We start from the raw sequence: 25,262 nt of genomic DNA, 5'->3' as shown, positions 1-25,262 counted from the left end.
GTTCAAAGAAAAATACCTCTGCAACCTGTTTCATCCCTTAGTCTTGTCTTCACATTTGCTTTAAGAGTTATTATTTCCCTCCAGTTTTTCTGTATTTATTCAGGCAGAGAGAAGAATAATAGGTCCCTTTCCAAAAAAGAAGAAAACAGAAAACACAGCATGCCCACTGGTTCTCTGGATAATGTCAGGAGAATATGGAATGAAAATGAACACCGGAAGCCGGCTTCCCTATCTCCTTATAGTCACGGGCTTGGGCATTATGTTTGGAGGGTCCCTTTGCCCAGCATCGTTGAGTCGCCACTTATGTGTTTGAGAAACTGGTCAGCTCTGTGAGTGAATGATTCTGGGCAAAGGCCGGCCAAAGGAAGCATTGACTGTTTGCTTTAATTCCAGAGTACTTTGTATTCCTGCCTTGTAGCTCTTAGCAGAGACTGGCCCAAAGCACAGTACTCAATCTTGTCCCCACTCCCTGCCCCCATCCCAAATCAACCTCCAGAAAGTTCCAGCTCTTTGGCAAAGGCACACATTCTGTTCTACTTTAAGTTTCATCAGAAATTCAAGTCCTCCGAGGCTCTTTTCCCTTGTGGGGCCGTGAAACTTTGACTTTGCTTCTTGTCTGCCCTTCTGGAATCAAATACAAGGAAATTCATGGGTTTGGGGAGAGAGTGATGGGAACCCAACTGGGCACAGGATACTAGGATAAAGCTGTGGCGCCCTGAAAGTGGCCTGCTCTGCCAACATATATAAATTCATACAGTCTGAGCTTGACACTGTATAATTTGGCCCAGAACAATATGTATTTTGAACTCATTTAGGTGAATGACTTTGGCATTCCAAGTACCCACTGGGGGAGTCTTTATCAGGCTGCATTTGCCTTATGCAGAAATAGGTCTTTGTTCTGAAAAATGGCCTCAGAACACACTTTGTTGAGCTGTCTCCTTAAGTGAGTGTCATCCTCTCTCACCCATTCCAAAAGATCCAAGAATGCAGTCTTGAAATCTTGCTTGTAGGAAATGCAGAGATTGGTAATGAAGGAGATATCTTTGTAGACTTAGTTTTCCCAAGACTCACTGTTTACATTTTTTTTTTTAATGTAACCAAGCCATAATTACATTTTACTTGTTGTGGTTCCATCTGATTGTATTGTTGAAGGACTATTTTTGAATCTGTCCAAATAAACTCTGCAAACTACTTCCACAAGGATGTACTCCATGGGGCTGGAGCAGCCTTCATCCTGAGCGTACAGAGACACAAACAGTTTCCCATTGCATGCTTTCTAATTACATAAATGCAGAAAGGTGGAGGGGAGAAAGTGGAAATTCTAAGTACCAAAAAGAATGTTAAGTTTAGAAATAACAAGCTCATCTGGAAGCTATCACCACTTTTTTCCTTTAGTGTGCTGCAAGCACCACTTCCCCTCGGACACCAAAGGATGAGGTCGGGGTGAGCACAGGCCTGGGCAGGAGCAGGGCAGAGGTTCCCGTGTTCACCGCGCAGCCTGTGTGTGGAGCTGGTGTGAGAATCTGTGATCACTATTAGAGCCAGAAGTGTCCCCAAGGAAGAGGACCGATGGGGAGCAAGGAAGAGGCGGGAGGACTCTAGGAAAGAGCATAGGATTTAGTCAGAGGAGCAGGGTTGGGGCTGCGGGGGTCCAAGTTCCCATTCCACCACTTAGCTGCCGGATGACTCCCTTCTCTGCAAAGGGACAAAAAAAGAATCCCTACCATATAGGCTTTGGGAGTTACATATATGTGCTAACACAAGTATTAAAAAGAGGTGAGGGACGCCTGGGTGGCTCAGTGGTTGCGCATCTGCCTTCAGCTCAGGGTGTGATCCTGGAATCCCGGGATCGAGTCCCACATCGGGCTTCCTGCAGGGAGCCTGCTTCTCCCTCTGCCTGTGTCTCTGCCTCTCTCTGTATCTCTCATGAATCAATAAATAAAATCTTTTATAAAAAATAAATAAAAAGAGGTGGTTGCTATTTGAATCAGAATGGAGTACACTGTATTTATTATTAAGGGTGGGCAGGGGACTGTCCCAGAACAGAATGGGTGTAATCCTAAGGCTCAAGGAGTCTGGTTCTTTTTTTTTTTTTTTTTTAAGATTTTATTTATTTTTTCATGAGAGACAGAGAGAGGCAGAGACACAGGCAGAGGGAGAAGTAGGTTCCCTGTGGGGAGGCCGATGTGGGACTTGATCCCAGGCCCCTGGGATCACACCCTGAGCCAAAGGCAGACACTCAACCACAGCCACCCAGGCATCCTGGGAGTCCAGTTCTTAAGAGTCTAAATTAGCAAGATCTGAGAGGGAATGGATGTCTCCAATGAATTTCGTGTAATAAACTGAAAGTAGTTAGAAAACACTGCATCTTCATGAGTATTAGTGTCGTTTGTTTTCACTCTGCTCCATTGAGATACGCGTGCACAAAGCCACTGTGGCATCTCCCTTCTGTAACTACCTGAGCTAACACTCAGAGTTACTCTGAGCACGGGGTATGCTGGGAGGGGCAGGAGGACTGGGGACACTAAGGAATAGGAAGGGAACTTGAGACCTCCTCGGGGAGCTTCGGGCATGGTAGGAGGCGGCACCGCAAGTGAACATTTGTGTTCAGGATATTTGGCTTCAATCGTGCGATCCTCAGGTTGGAGCACAGAGCCAGGAGATGCGAGTGGGGGAAGGCGATGTCAAGAATTCTTGGAGGAATTCAGGAGTGGGCAGAAGAGTCTTTAATAGGGGAGAAACTGGGACTAGAAAAAGGAGCCCATTATCAACTGTCAGCCGAGTCATCTTTCCCTATTCCTGGTCCAGCCAGTCTGAGCCAGGCAGAGCTTAATTTGATCACTTCAAGTGACTGTATAATAGTATTTATGGGGCACATACTTGGTGACAGTTACTGTTCTGAGGCTTTATATACATCATGATGCTTAATTTTTATAACACACCCAATGAGAGAAGTACTCATATCCTCATTTTATAGAAGAAGAAACGGGGCAGCCCAGGTGGCTCAGCAGTTAAGCGCCGCCTTCAGCCCAGGGCGTGATCCTGGGGTACCAGGTTCGAATCCCACATCGGGCTCCCTGCGTGGAGCCTGTTTCTCTCTCTGCCTGTGTCTCTGCCTCTCTCTGTGTCTCTCATGAATAAATAAAATCTTAAAAAAAAAAAAAAAAAAACAGCTTTGGAAAGGATAAATGAACTTGCCCAAGGACAAACAGCCAAGAGGTGATACAGGCAGGATTTTTATCTGATTCCAGAACCTAAGCTCTTAACTACTCAGTTGTAAACTGTTCAAACTGACGAGGGTCAAAAAAATAAATAAATAAAATAAACTGACGAGGGTCAAAGGGGCTCTTGATCCAGTTTAAGTCTGATTTGACACACTTGAACTATTGAAATCCGTTCCATTAAGTTTAAACTGATAAGAACAAGTTGATCCAATTTGAAATCAGCTGTCTTTATTTAAAAAACAATTCCTGTTTATTAATCAGAAACATAATTGGGAATCAGAGCTTCCTTGCAAACATGAGGAAGCATCATGACATTTTATTGACCCGGGCATTTTAAAAACTACACTTTTCAATTAGTTTTTTTTCAAGACATTATTTACAAATAGTAAAATGTACCTGTCGCCTGGTTTGAAAATGAAAACCGTCTTTACAATGTATACTGGTGATATTTATACTACCTTTATACTCTACTTTTAAGAGGCTAAATTTTTTTTTAAAGATTGTATTTATTCATTCATGAGAGACAGAGAGAGAGAGAGAGGCAGAGACACAGGCAGAGAGAGAAGCAGGCTCCAGGGAGCACAACGTGAGACTCGATCCCGGGACCCCGCTGAAGGCAGGTGCTCAACTACTGAGCCACCCAGGGATCCCTGAGGATAAATATTTTTGTAACTTGATTTGATAAAATTTTACATTTACAGAAAAGTTGTGAAAATAAGGGACTCCTTTGTACGTTTTACCCATGTTCACCAATTGTTCACACTCTTCCTTGTCCACTGTACCATTCTGTGTATCTGTGTGTGTGTGTAGTATTTTTGAGCCATATGAGAGTAAGATGGAGACATCATGTCCATAGACACACAAATATTTCAGTGTATGTTTTCTAAGAATAAGGACATTCATAGGTAACCACAGTACAATTATCGAAATCAGGGAATTAAGAGGTGCCCAGCTGGCTCAGTCAGTAGAGCATGCAACTCTTGATCTCGGGGTCATGAGTGCGAGCCCCACGTTGGGTGTAGAGATGGTTTAAAAATAAAATCTTTAGGGATCCCTGGGTGGCACAGCGGTCTGGCGCCTGCCTTTGGCCCAGGGCGCAATCCTGGAGACCCGGGATCAAATCCCACATCAGGCTCCCGGTGCATGGAGCCTGCTTCTCCCTCTGCCTATGTCTCTGCCTCTCTCTCTCTCTCTGTGACTATTATAAATTTAATAAATAAATAAATAAATAAATAAATAAATAAATAAATAATAAATAAATAAATAAATAAAATCTTTAAAAACAAGGGGCACCTGAGTGGCTCAGTCTCCGACTTTTAGCTCAAGTGGTGATCTCCGGGTCGTGAGTTCAAGCCCTGTGTCGGGTTCTGCGCTGAGTGCACAGTCTGCTTGAGATTCTCTCCCTCTCCCTGTACCCCTCCTCCTGCTCACATGCACTCGTGGTCTCATGGGCGTGCAAGTTCGCTCAAGTAAATAAGCACAATCTATAAAAAACAAAAACAAAAGTAAATCAGGGAATTTACATTAATACAGTAGTATCCTCCAATCCACAGTACATGTTAAATTTTGTGAATTGTCAGAACAACACATCTTCCTGCCCTTTGCTCAGTCCAGACTCATGCGCTGTATTTAGTGGTCAAGTCTCTTTCTTTTTTTTTTTTTAAAGTCTCTTTCTTTAATCCAGAACCGATCATCAGCTTTTCTTCTTGCTCTTGACATTTTTGATGAGGACAAACCAGTTGCTTTGTAGAGTGTTCCTCAGTTGGGTTTGCCTGTGGTTTCCTCACGATTCATGATTAAATTTAGGTTTTGCAGTTTGGGCAGAGATGTATCTTTCTGATGCACGGATGTCCACGTGTCTTCACAGTAGTGCAGTGAACTTCGCTCACTTGGTGTAAGGGCTGCTGGCTTAGTGTCTCCAGTATACATTTATTATTTTTCTTTGTAATTAATAAATAAATTATGGGGGAGATGCTTTTGACACCGTACATATCCTGTTCCTCATCAAGCCATTGTGATTTTTAGCATCCGGTGGCAATTTCCAGAATTCATTATTTTTCATGACTTGACGTCATTATGAGGAAGAACTTTCCCTTCCTCCCAAGCTATTTGTTCATTTATTTCTATCATTATGGACTCATGGGGTCTCACTTTATTAAATTGATTATAATCCATGATTGTCAACATTTGTTTCTCAGATTATCCAGGTACGCCTGTTAGGAGCTCTTCCAAGCTGGCACCTGTTTTCTTCTGACATACCCACTCCATAAGGACAAGGTAGTCCAGACTCTTCCAGTATTTTCTTTACCCCAGTCTTGGAATCCTGCCATTTCTCCAGGGAGCCCTGGTTCCTTTTAGGGGAGAGTTGTGCCCATTTCTGTCCATGTGTCACTGTTCCGCAGAGCCAGGAAATAGGTGTGTAGGTGCGTGTATGTGACCTTGAGTTTGTACTGATAGATAACTAAAGTCCCGGACCTAGGGTTTTGTCTGGCCTTAGCCCATCCCAGTTTGTAATTCCCTTATCTAGCAGTGAGAAACCTGGCTTCGGGGATTTAATTGCTAAAGAGCAGTATTTATTATCCGTGATATCTACTTTGCTCCTGTGTGTTGATGAGTGGAAATCCTCTGTGATCCCCGAGAGGCGGAGTATGAGTGCCCTCTGGTCTCTCAGCGTGTCCTTTTTCCTTACTTTCTACCTTTTCTGCTGTCTACACCTCTGGAAGCGATCAAGACCCAGAGTACAGTTTTTCTTGTCCTAATAATTATGAAACAGTTTTATCCTTTTTAATTTTCAGTTAGGGAGCTGAGTTTAATGTTCCATACATTTTCAAAACCCCTAAATTAACGTTTTTTTTTTTTTTTTTTTTTTTTTTTTTTTAAGTGGGTGGCTCTGGGCGCCTGGGTGGCTTAGATGGTTTAGTGTCTGTCTGCCTTTGGCTCAGGTCATGATCCCAGAGTCCCAGGATCGAGCCCCACATTGGGCTCCCTGCTTGGCAGGAAGTCTGCTTCTCCCTATGACCTTCCCTCATCTCGTGCTCTCTCTCTCTCACTCTTTCTCTCCCAAATAAATAAATAGAATCATTAAGTGGGTGGCCCTGACTGATCATTTGTATGGGTCAGTGACTTTCAATTAGAAGAAAGGCTTCCCCAGGTTTTTACTATAGAGCATCCTCTGTTCTCTTCTGAGCTGCTTCCCTAGGTCACTGTGTAATCATGAGAAAGTCACTCGATCTCTCTGGGCCTCATTGTAAGACGGCTGTAATGATCCCTTCCTGCCACACTACACATGTGAGGTCATGCGTGCACCGTGTTATTTTGGAGAAAAGTGGGACAGCCCACCAAATAATATTTCATGATATAATCAACTATGTAACAAAGTATGACCAGGTGAATCATTTTGCCATTTAAAATGGACGTATATCAATATCACAGGACAGACTCTTTTTATTTTATTTTATTATTATTTTTTAGATCTCATTTATTTATTTATGAGAGACAGAAAGAGAGAGGCTGAGACATAGGCAGAGAGAGAAGCAGGTTTCATGCAGGGAGCCTGATGTGGGACTCGATCCTGGGACTCCAGGATCACGCCCTGGGCCAAAGGCAGATGCTCAACCACTGAGCCACCCAGGCGTCCCAACAGACTCTTGTTAGCACAGAAATAAAGACTTCACTTCCTCTTCACTCTATGGTGGACTTTGTGCACAAAATTCAAGTTCCACTTGTTTTACCAGGAAAAGTCCTCCTGTCGAGGGGTATAAGGTAATGACAGATCTTTCCTTGATCCCTTCTTCTTTTTTTTTTTTTTTTTTTAAGATTTTATTTATTGATTCATGAGAGACACAGAGAGGCAGAGACACAGGCAGAGGGAGAAGCAGGCTCCACGCAGGGACCCCGATGTGGGACTGGATCCCGGGACCCCAGGATCACACCCTAAGCCAAAGGCAGATGCTCAACCACTGAGCCGCCCAGGCGTCCCACCTTGATCCCTTAAAGACCAGGAGATAGAGCCATAGAAGGTGAACGTTAGAACATGTCAGTCAGTAGCCACATCCTTCCAGGTTTCTTGACTCCACTCCACGGGCCCCAGAAACCAGTCATAAAGCTGCTTTTTGGGCCGAACCCAAGCCTTGTTCAGTGAAGGTAGGGGGTTCTTGGGGGATTCTTACCAGAATCTCCGAAAGACTTGCGGTGGCCTCTCAACCTCCAGCCTCACCCCCTTACCCCAGTTTTTTTTTTTTTTAAGATTTAATTCTTAAGCATCTCTATACCTAACATGGGGCTCAAACTCACAACCCCAAGGAGGGCCCTGGCTGACTCAGAGCATGCGACTCTTGATCTTGGGGTCATGGGTTCAAGCTCCACATTGGGTATAGAGATTACTTAAAGTTAAAATCTTGCAGGGATCCCTGGGTAGCTCAGCGGTTTGGCGCCTGCCTTTGGCCCAGGATGCGATCCTGGAGTCCCGGGATCGAGTCCTGCGTTGGGCTCCCGGCATGGAGCCTGCTTCTCCCTCTGCCTCTCTCTCTCTCTCTCTGTCTATCATAAATAAAAATAAATCTTTAAAAAAATAAAATAAAATAAAATCTTGGGGTACCTGGGTGGCTAAGCAGTTGACTGTCTGCCTTCGGCTCAGGTCATGAACCCGGGGTCCTGGGATCGAGTCCCACAGCGGGCTCCCTGTAGGGAGCCTGCTTCTCCTTCTGCTACGTCTCTGCCTCCCTCTCTGTGTCACTCATAAGTAAGAAAATTTAAAAAATCTTTAAAATAAAATAAATCTTTAAAAAAACAAAAACAACTCTGAGATCAAGAGTTGCATATTCTACCGATGAAGCCAGCCAGGTGCCTCCGGAACCCACAGAAGTTTTAACACTGTTTTGCACCCATTGTTCATAAATTCTCAGCAGCTCCCCAGTAATGCACAGGGTCTCAGTCCAAATTTCTTTGCGTAGCATTCAAGGCCCTTCACCAACCAGCTCCTACCTCGGCCTCCTCTGCCCACTGCCCTCTCCAGAGTAAGTTAAAGGCTGAGAGCCTGAGCTCTGGAGCCACACTTTGGGGGTGGTGGGGGTGGTGGTGAGGGTTTGGATTCCAGTTTGGACACTTACTCGCTGTGGGGTCCTGGAAGTTACTTACTCTGTCCCTGCCTTGCTTTCCTCGTCTGTAAACGGGAACAGTGACGATTCCTTCAAAAGGTTACTAGGAGAATAAATTCATCAACATATGACTTCGTTACTCTAGGAGAAGCCTTTTGCCTGGTCCCTGGCCTACAGTCATGTTGGGTTATATCATAATTTCCCCCCTTTATTCTCCACACAGCAGCCTGTTTATAACAGAAATTGCATTATGTCAGTCACCTGCTCAAAACCTTCCAGTGGCCTTTCATTCCATTTGGAGAAAAAGCCAAAGTCAATCCAGTGGACTCCAAAGACCCTGCAAGGTGTGGCCCTCCCGGTACTTGTCCGACCTTGACTCTTACCACCCTCTCCCTGGTTCCTCTGCTCCAGTCGTTCTGTCCTCTCTGTGCCTGACCACACTGGCAGGCTTCCACCTCGGGGCCTTGTACTTGCTGTCCTCGGCTGGTGGTCTCTGACGGCTCTTCGCCCAGGTACCCACAGAGCTCATGCCCTTGCCTCCTTCCAGTCTCTACTCGATGTCTCGTGCTCAGCGAGATCTTCCCTGACCACTCTGGTCTTTCTGACCCTACACATACACCCTAACCCACCGCTCTGCTTTATTTTTCTCTCCAGCATTTCCCACACCTCGGCACCTACATGCTTGGTTGGCCATCTGTCTCTTCTCGTTGGGATGTCAGCTCCCTGAGGGCAGGGATTGGGGTTTGTTTTACTGCTGTATCCTTAGCCAGCACGCGGTGGGCACTCAATAAATATTTGCTGATAAGTGAATAGTAGTCTATTAACTCTATTTCCATCAAACTCATTATTTATTCCTGAGACACGTTTCCCTAGGGGTGACATTTTCAGTCACCCACGTTTCATCTCCACATGTACCCATTTGGTGGTGACTGTCTAGAGGAGCGATCTGAAGGATTCTGGGGCTGTATCTGGGCCAAGCCCAGGGGTGTTAACATTACTGTCATCCGCTGTAGTGCTGTGGACGCCTGGGGGCCACGCGTTTGTCAAATACAAACTTCCTTTCCTGGCTTTTTCTTTCTTAGTATGGACTGCTTTCCTGACTTGCACAAGCCCTTTTTTTTTTTTTTAAAGATTTATTTATTTATTTATTTATTTATTTATTTATTTATGATAGAGAGAGAGAGGCAGAGACACAGGAGGAGGGAGAAGCAGGCTCCATGCAGGGAGCCCGACATAGGACTCGATCCCAGGACTCCAGGATTTGCGCCCTGGGCCAAAAGCAGGTGCCAAACCGCTGAGCCACCCAGGGATTCCCCTGCCCCCCTTTTTCTTTAATGATTTTATGTACTTATTTGAGAGAGAGCATGAGCAGAGGGAGTGGCAGAGGGAGAGAGAGAAGCAGGCTCTCCTCTGAGCAGAGAGCGAGATGTGGGGCTCCATCCAGGACCCTGAGATCATGACCGGAGCCACAGGCAGACGCTTCACCAACTGAGCCACCCAAGCGCTCCTGACTGGCTCAAGCTCACATCTCCAGCCCCTGTTCAAATCCTGCCTCCTCCAGCGAGCCTTTCTTAGGCATGTCAGCCCCCTGGGACTTTACTACTTCTCATTGTCTGTGTGTCTGTCCTTTCCCCTTACCGGGCAGGCCTTGTGCCTTCTTCTGTCCCTGTACCTGCCGCTGTGCTGGACACTTAAGGAAGTGGTCAAAGAAAGACGTTTTAATCACACTTTTTGGGGAGGTAAATGATAAACGTCTGCAAACTAGCTTAAGATTATAAAATACTCAGGATGCCTGGGTGGCTCAGTGGTTGAGCATCTGCCTTTGGCTCAGGTCATGATCCTGGAGACCCGGGATCGAGTCCCACCTTGGGCTCCCCACAGGGAGCCTGTTTCTCCCTCTGCCTGTGTCTCTGCCTCTCTCTCTCTGTCTCTCATGAATAAATAAAATCATAAAAAAAAAAGACTGCGAGAAACTCAGAGATTCCAAGGACAGGTGCGTGTCAAGGATGTGCAGGGCAAGACCCAAGCCCTTGTCAGCTTCTTCAGGAGCCGGACATCTCTAGAATTCCACTCGGACCATGGTTGAGCCCGCCCCGCGTGGCCCCAGTGCAGATTCCTCCAGAGAGCATCTGATGGGTGCAGCCTGGCTCACCGCCCACTGGGGTCTGGCCTGCCTGGGCGGGAGGGCGGGTTCCACGAGGACACTCACTGCCAGATGGCCCTGTCTGTTTGCAGATGTAGCAGGAGGCCGTGTCCTCAGGAGAGGGGCTGCACAGAGACCCCCCAGATGATATGCTTCTGTGCCTTCTTTTTCTTCCCGAGTTCCCATGTTCCTAAAAAGGGTACTTTTCAATGAATTTATCTGGAGCACAGAAACCTTAAGAAAGAAGGTTGTTCTTGTTCTGTAGGATGGTAAATATATGCCCAGAAGGACCAACTCTTGAGGAGGGAGAGAAGCTCTCCTCTCTGTGGGCTTGTGTGGCCACGGGAGCTGAGAAATGGAAGAAATGATGTGAGAAAACAATGGGCAAGTGACGGTGTCCAGGAAGTGACTTCCCTGGTGTGGCCCGCCGGCATGACAGCCCTGCTCACTGTGTTCACCACGAGCAGCAGGGTGACGCACACGTGCCCCTTTCCTGACAGCCCCGCTCGGGCGCTGCCACAGGGGAGGGGGGAGAAAGCAAACAGGTGCGGGGCGAGGGGGTGGCTGGGCACAGCCCCCAGCACCCCACCCCTGGCAACACCAGGGCGTCCACCGTCAGAGCGGAGGTACAGCTGGGACCACCTTGCGAGGCTGCCTGCCTGGGTGCGGGAGGGACAGCCACTGGGCTCGGGTGGACCTGGGCTGAAATTTCTCACAAATTTTCAGAATTCGGTTCTCGTCTCTGACCATCTTCTTGCCCTCATCTCCCCCATTCTTAGCACTTGATCCCTCTTTCTGATGCTTGGCCTCCCGCCCCCGCCAACAAAAGGGTATTGCTTTTTTTTTTTTTTTTTTTTTTTTTAGATTTTATTTATCCATGAAAGACAGAGAGAGAGAGAGAGAGGCAGAGACACAGGCAGAGGGAGAAACAGGCTCCATGCAGGGAGCCCGGCACGGGACTCGATCTCGGGTCTCCAGGATCAGGCCCTGGGCCGAAGACAGGCGCTAAACTGCTGAGCCACCCAGGCTGCCCCCAAAAGGGTATTTCAAATTTGTCCGTGGGACCCCGGGCCCTCCCCTGGGGCCTCCCCTGGGGGCTCACCAGTCCAGCCAGGGCCATCCCTCTGCAGACGCTGGAGAGCATCACCACCTTCTCCTCCTCCCGCTTTCTCTGAGCCCAAGGTGGGGGCCAGAGCCTTCCTGAGGCTCCAGAAGCAGGAGGAGGGGGAGGAGGAGGAGGAGGAGGCCGAGGCCAGAGGACACAGCCCAGGGGGCGGGCTCAGAGTCAGAATATCTGATTCTGCTCCTGCACCTGCTCCCACGCTGCGCAGACTCGGGCAAATCCTTTCGTCCAGGGCCCAGGGTCACAGCAGCCGCTCCGCTTCCTGAGAGCGGGTCTTGCCGGCTCCGCGCTGCTCTGCGTGCGTGGCTGTGGCTCTCGGTGAGCCTGCCGTTGGCTGCTCTTAAAATTCCTCTCTCACAGATGAAGAAACAGGCTCAGGAAGTGCAGGAGTTGAGAAAGGAGAGGAGGAAACCTGTGCCAAAAGCCTAGGGGTGGCCCAGGGACCCCGACCCCCGCCTTCCCTCTGCTACATACGAACCTTCCTGAGATGGTTTCAACCTGGGGTGTTTTCCAGAAACAGCGCGGGGTGTTTTCCAGAAACAGCGCCAAGCACTTTGCACCCATTTACTCCTCGAATCCTGACTCATCACCTCCCTACCTTCCATGTCCCCTCTGAGCCGCCTCCTGGGGCTCCCCCGTCCCACCGCCCCCACTGGCTTACTTAGTTCTTCACAGCACTTGATGATGGGAAACCCATTCACCTGCTCATGCGGGCTCTGCTCCGTGTCCCAGGACGCTCGCCTCTCAGGGGCTGGGACCTTACGGGTCGGGTCCCCTGCTGTGTCCTCACACTCTGTGCCTTCTGGTGCACCGCAGGCACGATGAGTCTTTATTAAGTAAGTGAATGAGTCCTGACCAGCAACTCTGTGGGGTGCCATGACCAGGTACGCTTGGCAGGGGAGGAACCCGGGGCCCAGGCAGGAAACAGCTTGCACGGAGTCGCGGAGTCAGCGAGGATTCAGACCCAAGAAGGAAGGCTCCAGAACCTTCTGTGGTGAGTCCTAGCGGCCCCTCCCAGCTGCAAACGCGGAAGCGTGGAGATGCTTGGTCTTTATCTCATAGGAGAGGGAGGGACCGAGCATCTCCCAGCCCGGTACCAACCCCCTGATTGAGTGGGCCGGACTGGGAAGGAAGGCCTTTTGCTTGTTTTCACTCTCCAGGAGAGTGCAGAGGTTTGCACCCCTGTCGAGGCCGGGCTGACGGGATTAGAGGAAACAGCTGGCCCGAGCCCGTGCCCTGCGGGAGGGAGCTCACATTCCCGGGACTCGGGGAGGGAGCAGCTCCCCACAGCCCAGCCACATTCCAGGTCGGTCATTTTCTTGAGCCCAGATGTTTGCTAATGAGCTGGGGAGAGAGGCTTTCAGGCCTCTACCCCAGCCCTGGGCCCCACATTACTCGGCCCCAAGAGGCTGGCCCAGGGCCAGCAGGCTCTGGCTTCAGGCCCGTGCCCTGTGCCAGCCAGGCCTGTCGGGGCAACTGGCGCGCTGCTGCCAACCAGGTGTGTCTCTGCGAGCTCGGGGACTCTGACGTGACAGGTTCTGCCTTTCTTGCAGGGGCCCCATCCCCCTGGCTCCCAGTGGGGTAGCATCCTCACGGCAGGCAGCCTGATGGGGAGAGGCTCGGAGGCAGCCAACAGGGTGTGGTGGGCACAGGAGCCCAGGCTTTGGACTGGTCGGGTCTGGGTTCAGGTTACAATTTGTCAGTCACTACTGGTAGGATCTGGGGCAGGTCCCTAAACTTTTCGAGGCCTCATTTTTCTCACCTCTAAAATGGGGATAATGTCGAGACTGTGGTAAGGATTTGATAGGATAAAGCAGGCATAGCGCTTGGCATAATACCTGGCACATGACGGTAGCTGGTGGTATTATTGACAAGTCACCTTCCAGAACCCCTGGCCACTGTAGTCATTCTGAGATGACCAGTCTTCCCCAGGCAGGTGTGAACTCAACGCTAAGCCCCGTGTCCTTGATGAGGTGTTTGGGATTGCTCTAGAACTTCCCTGTGTTTCAGAGTTGTGGCTGAACTGTCAAGGGCTACCGCGCCCAGCTTTCTGTGTGATCTGACAAGCTCACGAGGCTACACAGTTAGCTTCCTGCAGTGCTGGAGTGGCTTCTCTCAAAATGCAGGCCTCCACTCCCCCTGCCTTGAGAAGGCTGGTGGCAGGGCACCCGGGTTGGCTCAGCGGGTGAGCGTCTGCCTTCCTGGGGTCCTGGGATCGAGTCTGGCATTGGGCTCCTTGCAGGGGACCTGTTTCTCCCTCTGCTTGTGTCTCTGGCTCTTTCTTTGTGTCTCTCATGAATACATAATTAATATCTTTAAAGAGAGAGAGAGAGAGAGAGAGAGAGAGAAGGCTGATGATGGGCACAGTGGTAACTATTTCCTGAGTGTCTACTTTGCACCGGGCTGCAAGGCCAGACTTTGTGGGACAGGGTCATCCCAGAGACAGTAGCTGGCCTCGTCTCCTGCTGTGTGACTTTAGGCCAGTTACTTAACACCTCTCTCTAGGTTTTGCTTCTCTCACCTATAAAATGAGAATAACAATACTGTTTATTTTATGGAATTATTGTGCGGGTGACAGGTGGCTAGAATGGGACCGGGTCCCCACTGAAGTGCTCGGTATGTGTGAGCTATTGCGATTGTCATTCCACATACAAATCCATATCATAAGATACATTTTATATATTGTAGGGTTGGTATTATTGTCATTCTCCTGGGAACACTTATCTATGGGAGCTAATAATTATTTCCATTTAGCCAAATACATCCTGCCCCTCCTTAGGCCCTGGGGACACTGGAATAAACAGGCCATCCCTGCCTGCAAGGAGCTCACGGTCTATTGGGGAAGAGAGACGTGCACAACCGGTGTAGAGGGGAATTGGCACAGCCGGAGGGATGGATCATGCTACCTGAGGGTCTTGGGAAGTCTTTCCAGAGCGGTGCTTGCAGAACACGTTATCGGGAGAAGAAAGGAGAAGGGAACCCCAGGCAGAGGCTACGGCATAAGCAGGAGGTAGAGGCACCGGGATGCGTCCGGGTGTGGAGCCATCAGAGCCCACCGGGGAGTCACCAGCAGGCCACCGGGAGCCCCCCAGGGTGCTCAGCCACCTGCGACATAGGTCCCCGGGGCGGGAGCTTCCAGGCAGGCCGGGGTGGAACCCGGGGCCGTGCACAGCTCTGAGGGCAGAATCTCCAGGTCCCACGACTGTGTCCTGGGCTCCTCCTTTGCAGGAGCGGAGCTGTGTCCTCACTCCCCGGAGAGCACCCGGGGCCGAGGGGGCACAAGGGCCACCCCTCGAGCGCGGCCCGAGGAGCTGGGCCGCGGGGGCCTGCGCTCCGCCCTCCCCGAGAGAGTCCGGGTCCGGAGTCCTCCCGGGGCTCGCGCGCCCTTCTCCGGACGCTTGGACCGGGCCGGGGCGGGGGGCGGGGGCGGGGGCGGCGGCCGGGCCCCGCGGGGACCCGGGTCGCGCCCGAGGGCGGGCAGGCTGGGAGCGCCGCGGGGCCGCACGGAGGGGCCGCCCCCGCCTTTGTCACCGGCGCCCGGCCCGGCCGCGGGGGTCGGCGCGGTCCGGCGCGGGGAGGCCGGCGGGGGCTCCGCGGAGCTCGGGCGGGGCGGGGGCCGGGGCCGGGGCCGGGGCCGGGGCCGGGGCCGGGCGCCCCCTCCCGCGGCCCGCAGGGAGCGGCCGTGCGCCCGCCCTTTCTCCGGCGCGGCCCTCCCTCCGCTGCCCCCGCCCTCGCTCCCTATTTGGAGCGGAGACACCCCTGACGTCGGAGCCGCCCGGCTCGCCGCTCCCCCGCACCGCGCGCCCGCCCGGGGCCGCAGACGGCGCGCAGCAGCCAGCCCAGCCTCGCGGGGCCGCCGCCAGCGCCGCCCCCCGCGCCCCGCGCCGTGCGCCCCGCGCGCCCCCGTGCGCCCCCGTGCGCCCCGCGCGCCCCGCACCCAGCTCCGCAGGACCCGGCGGCGCCCCGCGCGCGGTAAGTCCCGGCCGGACCGGCTCCCGGAGCTCCCCGGCTCCCCCGCTCCCCTGCTCCCCGGCTCCCGGGCTCCCCGGCTCCCGGAGCTCCCCGGCTCCCCCGCTCCCCTGCTCCCCGGCTCCCGGGCTCCCCGGCTCCCGGAGCTCCCCGGCTCCCCCGCTCCCCGGCTCCCCAGCTCCCCTGCTCCCCCGCTCCCCTGCTCCCCGGCTCCCCCGCTCCCCAGCTCCCCTGCTCCCCTGCTCCCCGGCTCCCCTGCTCCCCCGCTCCCCTGCTCCCCGGCTCCCCCGCTCCCCTGCTCCCCCGCTCCCCTGCTCCCCAGCTCCCCTGCTCCCCCGCTCCCCGGCTCCCCCGCTCCCCCGCTCCCCGGCTGCCCTGCTCCCCAGCTCCCCTGCTCCCCCGCTCCCCTGCTCCCCGGCTCCCCCGCTCCCCAGCTCCCCTGCTCCCCTGCTCCCCCGCTCCCCTGCTCCCCGGCTCCCCCGCTCCCCAGCTCCCCTGCTCCCCCGCTCCCCTGCTCCCCTGCTCCCCCGCTCCCCTGCTCCCCAGCTCCCCTGCTCCCCAGCTCCCCAGCTCCCCTGCTCCCCCGCTCCCCGGCTCCCCGGCTCCCCGGCTCCCCCGCTCCCCCGCTCCCCTGCTCCCCAGCTCCCCAGCTCCCCTGCTCCCCCGCTCCCCGGCTCCCCGGCTCCCCCGCTCCCCGGCTCCCCCGCTCCCCGCTCCCCGCTCCCCGCTCCCCTGCTCCCCGGCTCCCCCGCTCCCCTGCTCCCCGGCTCCCCGGCTCCCCGGCTCCCCCGCTCCCCGCTCCCCGCTCCCCGCTCCCCTGCTCCCCGGCTCCCCCGCTCCCCCGCTCCCCGGCTCCCCGGCTCCCCGGCTCCCCGGCTCCCCCGCTCCCCCGCTCCCCCGCTCCCCGCTCCCCGGCTCCCCGGCTCCCTGGCTCCTCCGCTCCCCCGCTCCGCCCGCGAGCCGCGGCTCCTGCCTCCGTTTGTCCGGCCGCCTGCCCCGTCCGTCCCCGGCTTCCCTTCCTTTCTGCTCCTCCCCCGGGTCTGCCTTCGCGTCGGGTCCCCCGCGCTCGTGCCTCTGCCTTCACGCCGTGTCTCTCGCATCTGCCCCTGGGCGCCGGGCGGGGGGTGGGGGGCTCCGTGTGTGCGCATCTCCCGGACCCCGGGGTCGGAGGCACGAGCCCCCCTGGTCTCCGTGGGGTTCATGACTAGTTTCCTAGACCCGGGAACAGGAGCGAAGCCCTCCCCCTCCCTTCCGCCTGCCCCGGGGCCTGGCCTGGGTCATCCCCCTGGAACTGAGTCTGGGGCCGGGGGAGCCCGCCTTTCCGGGGGCTCAGTTTTCTTAAGAATTCCACCCCCGCGAGGCGGCCTGCTCCGGGGGCCCTGCTGCCGGCCACCTGCCCGCCCTGCTCCCTGGGCGGGGCGATCCTGAGCTTTTACAAGCCGCAGGAAAGGGGGCAGCTGCCTGCCTTGGCGTGGCCGGGGGCTTGGCAGGCATCGGGGGACCGGGGCACATTTTCAGGCTTTCGGAGGCCCTCGCCCAGCTGGAGGACACCAGCCTGTAACTACGGGAACCCCAGGAAAACAGAGGTCAGGGCTGGAGGCCAAAGGCTGGGCGCTGGCGGGGGAGGGGGGTGGGGAAGCAATTTGTCAACAAGGAGCCCCTCACCCTTTGTTACTGTGGAAACCACCAGCCTCCAGAAACTCCCCCCAGATGCTGACACTGCTTGGGTGTGGTTTGCCTTTAGTTGGGGCCAAAGAAAAGGCGCGACTGGAGCATTTGCTTGGCGACCCCTGCCCCTGTCCCCCCCCCCCCCCCACACACAAGCTGGACCTCTGTCTCCTGGGCCTCCGTGGAGGGGCGGAGGGGGGAGTAGGTGGTCTGCATTAGCCACGGGCCTATCCTCATTCTTTTTAAAGTGAGAGTTCAGGCTCAGTTGGGCTCCTTCTCCCCACCCCCAGCCCCAAGGGTCGGAGGCTGCAGAGTGGGCAGGGATGCTGGTGAGGTCTGCAGTGGGACTTCTGCTGAGCAGATGTGCAGGCCGGCCCTGCAACAGCCCATTAGCATAGATTTGTTTGGGGGATAGTTTTCGGGCTGTGGGCAGGAGGGTCTGCAGGTGGGAGAGCGTCGGTCCGGGTCTGGGGGCTGTGGCCGGCAAGGTGGAGCTGCCTGGGTGGGAGAGGCGGGCCGGCCTTCGGGGCATGGGCCTGGCCCTGTGTGTCCGCCCCCCTGACGGTCAGTTCATGCCCTGCCAGCGCTGCCGGCCCCGGGGAGGAAGGAAGCCAGCCTGGGTGAGACTGGGGTCATGGAATCACAGTGGTCCTAGTGCGCCGGAGCCGGGCTGCCCTTGAGGGAACCTGCTTGAATGGACATTCCCAGGCCACGCTCCCTATTTTAGAGGCGGCAGATGGGAGGCCGAGGGAGGAAAAGCGAATGTTCAGTGGCTCCGTCTGTGACCACGAGACTCCCTCGCCCAGGCGCACAATGAGTCCGTGGGTGAGCTTGGGCCTGAACTTGTCCTCGGACCCCAGAGTGGGCCGGGGAGAGCCCGCTGAGTGGAGCCGGGCCGGGGTCTGACGCCTCTTGGCCGGCGTCCCGGAGCGACCTTTCCAGCTGCACCATTCAAGGAAGTCCTTGTGCTCCGTCCAGGACCTGCAGGGACTGCCGCACCCTGGCTGAGCCCAAGCCGAGGCCCGCGGGCCCCAGAGGCCACACCCTCCGCACCAGCACCAGCAGCCGGGACAGCCTGGCAGCCAGGCCCAGCCTGTTTCCTCCAGGGTGGGCTCGAGGCGGCTGATCTCTCAAGACCCTGTGCCTCAGTCGCTGGCCCCAGGGTGGGAGCCTGAGCAGGGTCTCCCTCTGGGCTCCCACCCTGGCCAGTGAGCGTGTAGGCAGCACTCGACAGCTTGAAACACCCTTTCTGAGCCATCATCTTGCAGGGTTGAGTTTCCCCCTAAATCCAGTTTCATGGGAGCAGGGGCAACGCTGGATTTAGGTATTTTTCAGGACCCACCCAGGATCTGGTGGGAGGAAGAGAGGAGGGGAGGGGCACTGTTCTGGAGGCAGGAGGGTAGGGGCCGGGTTCAGGGACCCCAGGCTAGCACTAGTGGTGACCTCACTGAGGCTTTATCCCGTGGCAGCTGCCCTCTGCAGACCTTTCCACTCACACCGTGTGCCTGCTTTGCAGAGGAGGAAATTGAGGCACAGGAAGTTTAAGTTGGCCGAGGTAGGCTGTGGACTTGGGTCTGTGGCAGTCAGTGGTGGAGAGTGTGTTGTGGAGGACCCAGATCCTGTGTGTTATGTGGACAGGAAAAGTGGGACAGAGGGGCACTAGGGTCATCCGATCGGTTCAAGAACAACACACCACCAACCCCATGTGCTGGCTGGGCGAGTCGCAGTGTCCCGGATGGTGGGCCCACAGGTGGAAGCCTCCAACCGGCCCAGGGGGGTGGGGGGTCCTATGTGGGAAAGGTGCCCAGGAGAGGTACTGGAAGCAGAGGAGAGGCTTCCTTTGCCACCAGGGATTTGCTAGCCCTGCCCTCACCTGCTTCCACACCTGGCTGGTTGCTGGGAACAGTGACACCAGGGGCGGGTGTGTATGTGTGAATGGTGGGGAGTAGACCATGCTCCCGAGAAGATCCTGGTTTACGAGAAGATCCTGGTTTACGTGGCCGAATATTCAGATTTACCCCAACGAGGAAATGGGCAGTGATTCACTTTTTATGCAAAATGGACTCTGCTCTACAAAGGGTGGGTGGCCTGAAGGTCCCCCTTGAAACCTGGGCCCCTCCAGTGACGTGAGGACTTCATTCCAGGCCCTGGAATCCAGGCGTCAGGCTGGGAGCCGTGTTGTTGTGGGGCTCCCTTCCCTGGGGAGTTTGGGGAGTCCTAGCTCCTAACCTGGCTGGGCCTCAGAATCATGTGGGAGCACTTGTCAGTGCTCAGGCCACACCCTGGACCTGTGGGGTCAGAACATCCAGGGCTGGGGCCCGGGCCTCTGGGTATTGACGAGCATCTCTGGGAAGATGCTAGATTCTGGGAGGTGTGGAAACAGAGAGGACCCCAGGGGCCCAACCAGGAAGCCTGTTCTTGTGACCGCCCCCGCCCCTCCTGGGGACCTTCTGAACCAAGGAGCCCGAGACAGCCCCCCAGTGGCTCTCCCCTGTTTGCCCACTGCCCTCTCGTCCCCGGTGTGAGAGAGCTGGGTGCTGTCCCTGTCTCCACCAGCCAGCGTCCCCTCCACTCCCCCCAGGGAACTTCCTTTCTGTGTTGTTGGCAGCCTCGGGATGTGCCTGCTGGTGGCACAAGGCCCCTGAGGATCTGGGGGGCTTGGATTTAGGAGCGGCAGTAGGGCGGTGAGAAGGCGGTCACCCCGGGCTGACGACACCCCCGATGGAACTGCGCCGCGACTCGGAGGCTCCCAGGAGCCAGGGGTTGGCCCTGGCTGGACGCTGTCACTGGGGGGATCTGGTGGGCGGGGGAGGCGGGAGCGGGACTTGAATTCTGCTCCCCGGTTGTGCGAGTCAGGATGAGAGACACAGCCCGCTGGGCAGGGGCAGGGAGCCCCGGCCCGGGCCTCTCGCCAACTCGGGACCATTAGGGGAGACAGAGGCCTGGAGCACGGGGACTGGTTATTAGGGTCGGGTTCTAGCCATAGGGCGTCTGCCTCTGGACCATTCCCTGGGTTCCCTGGGCGCCTTCTCTTCCTCTGTGGCCGGTGCTTTACCTTATTACTGTCCGCGTTCAAATCCTGGTGGCGTCAACCTTCACTTTGTCAGCTTGAGCATGTCTCTTAAGCTCCCTGTGCCTCGGTTTCTCCCATCTGTAGAATGGGGGGCATAGCAGTGTCTAGCTCTTGGGGGGTGTCAGGACGTGGGAACGCGTACGTGTGAGAGCCCAGAGCAGTGCCCTGTCCGCAGTCCGCGGCGGCTCCTGCGCCGCCCGTGAGTCGGGCCGGCGTGCGCGGGGCTCTCAGCCTTGAAGCCCCTCTCGTTGCCATTGCCCCTGCGGTGCCCTCAGCCGGGAGCCCCCTCCTCGCCCCATCGCTGGTAGCTCACTCTAATCCTGACTAAGTCCAGAGTTAAGGATCTCTCCTGCCTCGGGCCCAGCCGCCCCTGACTGCCCACCTGCACAACTCCTCCCTGGACCTCCCGGGCCAGGCCCTGGCTCTGAGGGGGCGTAGGGTCTGGGCCCCCAGCTGCCCTGCCTCACCCTCCACTGTCTCCTCCACTGTCTAGAAGGTGCTCAGTGGACTGAGCATCACACTGCGGGGACCCCGCATGCCTCAGGGAAGAGCATTGCTTGGCCTGACTTGCCGGGGTGTGTGTGTCTGTGTGGGGGGTGCTTGGGGCTGACCCCTTTGCAAGGCAAGGGGGCGTGGGCCTGGGGGAACCCTCTTCCCACCCTGGCCTTCTAGGAGTCCCGTGATTTATGGTGTGACCTTCAGGGAGGGAGGAAGAGATGAGAATCTCTGGGTGAGGCTCTTGTTCCAGAAGGAAGGTCCCACTGCTGTCTAAAAAAATTAGCTAAGTTGCTGCTTGAAAAAAACAAAAAACAAAACATAAACCAGCAAAGAAGAAAACCTGCTAGCAGAGAGCCCACCCCAGTGCAAGGGGGGCAGCAGGGATACTTGGGGGGTGGGTGTGAGGGTGGGCGGAACGTGGGTGCATCCCCATGGCATGCGTGTGTGGGAGAGACTTGCCCAGGTCCCCCCTGCCTCCTGCTCCAGCACCAGGGGTCTGAGGCCTGACTCGCTTTCCCCGCGCTCTCCCGGGGGACAAGGCCTGGCCAGGGCTGGGTGCTTGCTGATTGCATCTTCCCAGCCGTCCTCCCCAGCGGTGGGGCGGTGCTCCCCATCCTAAGGTTGAGGCAAGTAGGGGCAGGGAGCTGAGCTTTATTTCTGGAAGTCACACGGCTCCCAGGTGGGAGGGCCCAGGGGACTGGGGGGTGGGGGCTGCTTGTGGCACAAGCAGGGCAGTTGGCTGGAAGTCAGGGCAGCTGGCCTGGACAAGCAGACTGTGGCTCCAGCCCCCTCTGAGGACCTGGCCGGGCCTGGCGGGTTGGCTTGCAGCCCCTGTCCCCCTGCCCCCCCACCATGGGCACCGCAGGATTAGCCCTGGGCTGCTTGCTGGAGAGGCAGATGCCCTATGGCAAGAACTTGACCCTAATAACTAGTCCCCGTGCTCCAGGCCTGTGTCTCCCCTAAAAACCCACCCCTGCCCTGTCTCAGTAAGCCTGTTATTAACCCCAGCACCCCCCAGCCCCCACGCTGCCCCCTTAGCCTGATCCTGGCCTGTGGCTGCCATCCCCCGCACCCCCCAAGCTCAGGTGCAAAGCAGACCCGCCTGGGCTGCAGGCTACTCCCCGTGAGCTTGCTCCTGGTCCGTCACCTCCTGGCCCAGGCCTGATCTTCCTGCCCTGTCCATCGGGTGGACAGAGTCCCCAGGGCTGGCTGAGGTCTCTGAGGGGCCCGTCCAGCCTGGGGAGGCCCCAGGAGCTCTGGCCTGGACGGGGGGTGCCTGCAGGGACCCTCGTGGGACTCAGAGCCTCACCCCCTGGGCACGGACGGAGGAGGGCCAGTGGGGTCAGGAAGCCTCCTGGACGCCCGGCTTGTTGAAAAATCAGTTAGGTTGCCAGTTGGGAAGGAGTCCATTGTATTTTGTTAGGATGTGGTTGGACTTAAACCGTGGGCTTTGCCGGCCGTCTGGTGAGCGAGGCCGGAAACCTGGGGGTGAGAGCCAGGGTCATGACACAGACGCAGGCGGGATGGGGCACACCGACCCGACTCCCCTCCTCTCCCCTTGTCGCCCCTCCCCGCTGGCTGGGAGCAGAGGAGACTGGTCTCTGCAGGGAGATGGAGCTGAGCAGACTTTCTGGGTGGAGAGCGCGGTGCTGCGGACAGTGGTCACAGCCCTGCAGGCTGGGTGCCCCCCGCCACCGCAAGCCCAGCTGAGCCACCCACCTGGGGTTCCCTGTAGGAAGGAGCAAGACCCCCGGCACCCCCGCTTCCTGGACGCTTCACCAAGGAGGTGGGCTGAGGGTAGGACCACGCTCCCACCCTGGGGCTGGGCATCTGTGGGACAGCCCCTGGCCCTGATCCCAGTTCAGCCATGCCCGGGCCCCTCTTGGGACTGTCCCAAGGCCGGGAACCCCCGGCTGAGCAGGACCAGTTCTCGCGCCTTGGAAGCTCACTAGCCATGCCCACTCCCGCTCCACCCAGGACCTTCACTCCGCAAGTCCCCAGGGGGCTTGCATGGTCTGCTGGGTTTGGAAACCAGCGGTCCGGGCGCCTCGCTCCTCCTGAGGCCTGGTGCCCAGGGTCGCACAGCAGGTGTGGCCTGCTGGCTCCCAGTCCAGCGCCCTTTCCCGTGCCCTGTCCCCAGAGGACCCCCTCGCAGGCCCTGCCTTAGTTTCCAAGATGCCCTGATGCCTCCCTCCTTCACCTTTTGGAGGTAGGGGAGAGGGTGAAGCTGGGGCGCACTGGGAGAGCCTCCGCTCAGCAGCGCTTTGCACACACGCTGCCCTGCAGCGCCACCTTCTGGCCGATTCTGCTTTAGCGTCTCCCATCCGTTGACGGGGTCAAGCGCGTGGCTGGTCTTCGAGGTTGGGTTGGACCTGGCAGAGTTGGGGGTGTGTGTGTGTGTAGACGCAGGGCTTGAAGCTCTGGTGGGGAATCCAGAAAAGAAATAGCCTGGGATGCCCAGGTGGCTTAGCGGATGGGCGCCTGCCTTCCGCCCAGGGCGTGATCCTGGAGTCCCGGGATCGAGTCCTGCATCGGGCTCCCTGCATGGAGCCTGCTTCTCCCTCTGCTTGTGTCTCTGCCTCTCTCTCTGTGTCTCTCATGAATAAATAAATAAAATCTTAAAAAAAAAAAACCAGAAACAAAAAAACCCAAAAAGAAATAGCCTGGTCCAGAGTTAGCTTTTTCACCTGACGCCCAGCCAGCGGAGGTGGTGCAAGAAGTCGCCGTGGGGGCCGGCGGAGGTCAGCTTTCCTGGTGGCCGACACTTGGGCAGCATGCCCAGGGGACGCGCTGGGTGGCTAGCTTTTGTGTTGCCCGGAGGTCCCCCAGCATCACGGTCCCCTGCCATCCCCGCTCACCATCCCCATTTCTTAGACAAAGAAACCAAGGCCCAGACATAAAATGTTAACTTGCTCAAAACCGCACAGTTGGTTGTAACGGTGACCCCGTTATCTACTAGCCTCCCCGCCGAGGGCTGTCGTGTGACTGTGGTGATGCTCTCCCCAGGTCCCCGGGTTAGCAGCCTCACTGTCCGGGTTCAGAAAGGAGAAATAACTTGTCCCAGGTTGTGCTTCGCTGGTAGGTAGTAGAGCAAGGATTGGAACCCGGGCAGTCGGGTGTCTCCCCACCGGCCCCCCGTCCACAGCCCCCTGGGCCCCGCTGGCCTCATCCGCAGTCTCCACTCAGTTCTAGGGCTCTAGAGGCCGCGGGCACGATGCTTCGGGTCCTGGTCGGGGCCGTCCTCCCCGCGATGCTGCTGGCCGCTCCACCGCCCATCAACAAGCTGGCACTGTTCCCGGACAAGAGCGCCTGGTGTGAGGCCAAGAACATCACCCAGATCGTGGGCCACAGCGGCTGTGAGGCCAAGTCCATCCAGAACAGGTGGGCGCAGGGGCTGCGGGCGGAGGGGCTGAGGACAGGGGCCAGGAGGGAGGCGGAGGACCGGGCTGCCCATCCCTGCCTCCGCCTCGGTGTCCTGGGCACAGTGACCTCTCCCCCCACAGGGCGTGCCTAGGACAGTGCTTCAGCTACAGCGTTCCCAACACCTTCCCACAGTCTACAGAGTCCCTGGTTCACTGCGACTCCTGCATGCCGGCCCAGTCCATGTGGGAGATCGTGAGTACTGCCACCCGCCCCTGCCCAGCCTCCGCCCAGAGCCCTGGCCTTGGCTGCGGGGTTCACTAGTCAGACCCCCCGTGTGCGGGTCCGGGGCTTGTGCAGGGGGCGGGGTACGGACGTGGTCCTTGCCGCGTGATGGCTTAGGAGTCTGACACCAGTGTGTGCAGGACCAGAGCTCCTCCTGAAGCTCCATCCTGATGTCAGTCACGTGATGAAACCCCTGCAGTGGTTTCCCATTGTCTTAAGATGAGACCAAAATCCTTGCCGGGTCCCATGGTGCCCAGCAGGGCCTGGCTCACCAATCCCTTGAGCTTTGTCTCGTGTCTCTCGGCTTTTTTTTTTTTTTTTTTTTACTTTCTTGACACTTGACATTCTTTCCAACTCTCATATGTGCTGTGCTTGCTGCCACCACGGGGCCTTTGCACATGCTCTTTCCCCTGCCTGGGATACCTTTCTTCTCCTCCTCACTCAGTTAACGTCTGTTCATTCTTCTGCCCTTGGCTCAGCGTCATTCTTAGGGCCCTTCCTTTCCCCTGAACACTGTGTGCCTCTGCTTTGACATCTGTGCCGTCACAGTTTTCCACCTGCATTGCCGTGATTTTGACAAGTCTGTTCCCCCAGCTAGACTCTGAATTCCTTGAGCCACCATGCCCATCCTTGTGTCCCCAGAGCTGGGAGGGAGTGGGTGCTCTGTGGAAGGAAAGATGGAGAGAAAAGGAAGGAAGGACAGGGAACAGGAAGAGCTGTGGGAAGAGTGTGGCATTAGGGGAAGCACAAGGTGCTCAGACCTAGGCTGGGCTGCAGGTTTGGGGTTGGGATCTCTGGACCCAAAAGTTAAGTAGGAGTTACC

At 56.2% G+C, this 25,262-nt stretch overlaps 1 protein-coding gene across 5 annotated transcripts in view; it reads left to right on the top strand.

The window, feature by feature from the left end:
* NBL1 (NBL1, DAN family BMP antagonist) overlaps positions 1 to 25,262 on the top strand; it is a 62,231-nt gene that overhangs the window by 35,054 nt on the left and 1,915 nt on the right. The window contains exons 1-4 of one of the 5 annotated variants that reach the window (XM_072751002.1): positions 16,984 to 17,141; positions 23,801 to 23,872; positions 23,981 to 24,175; positions 24,298 to 24,409. In XM_072751002.1, the coding sequence (XP_072607103.1) occupies positions 24,009 to 24,175; positions 24,298 to 24,409 (279 nt within the window). In that variant the 5' untranslated portion in view covers positions 16,984 to 17,141; positions 23,801 to 23,872; positions 23,981 to 24,008. Of the gene's footprint in view, positions 1 to 14,426; positions 14,597 to 15,400; positions 15,559 to 16,790; positions 17,142 to 23,800; positions 23,873 to 23,980; positions 24,176 to 24,297; positions 24,410 to 25,262 lie in introns of those variants that run through there. The other 4 variants (XM_072751001.1, XM_072751005.1, XM_072751003.1 and 1 more) reach the window with 4 other exon arrangements.

The sequence above is a fragment of the Vulpes vulpes genome, chromosome 2 (genome assembly GCF_048418805.1).
Source record: "Vulpes vulpes isolate BD-2025 chromosome 2, VulVul3, whole genome shotgun sequence".
NCBI classification, from domain to species: Eukaryota; Metazoa; Chordata; class Mammalia; order Carnivora; family Canidae; genus Vulpes; species Vulpes vulpes.
The sequence above is the reverse complement of the archived record's forward strand: the minus strand, read 5'-3'. Positions and strand labels throughout refer to the sequence as shown.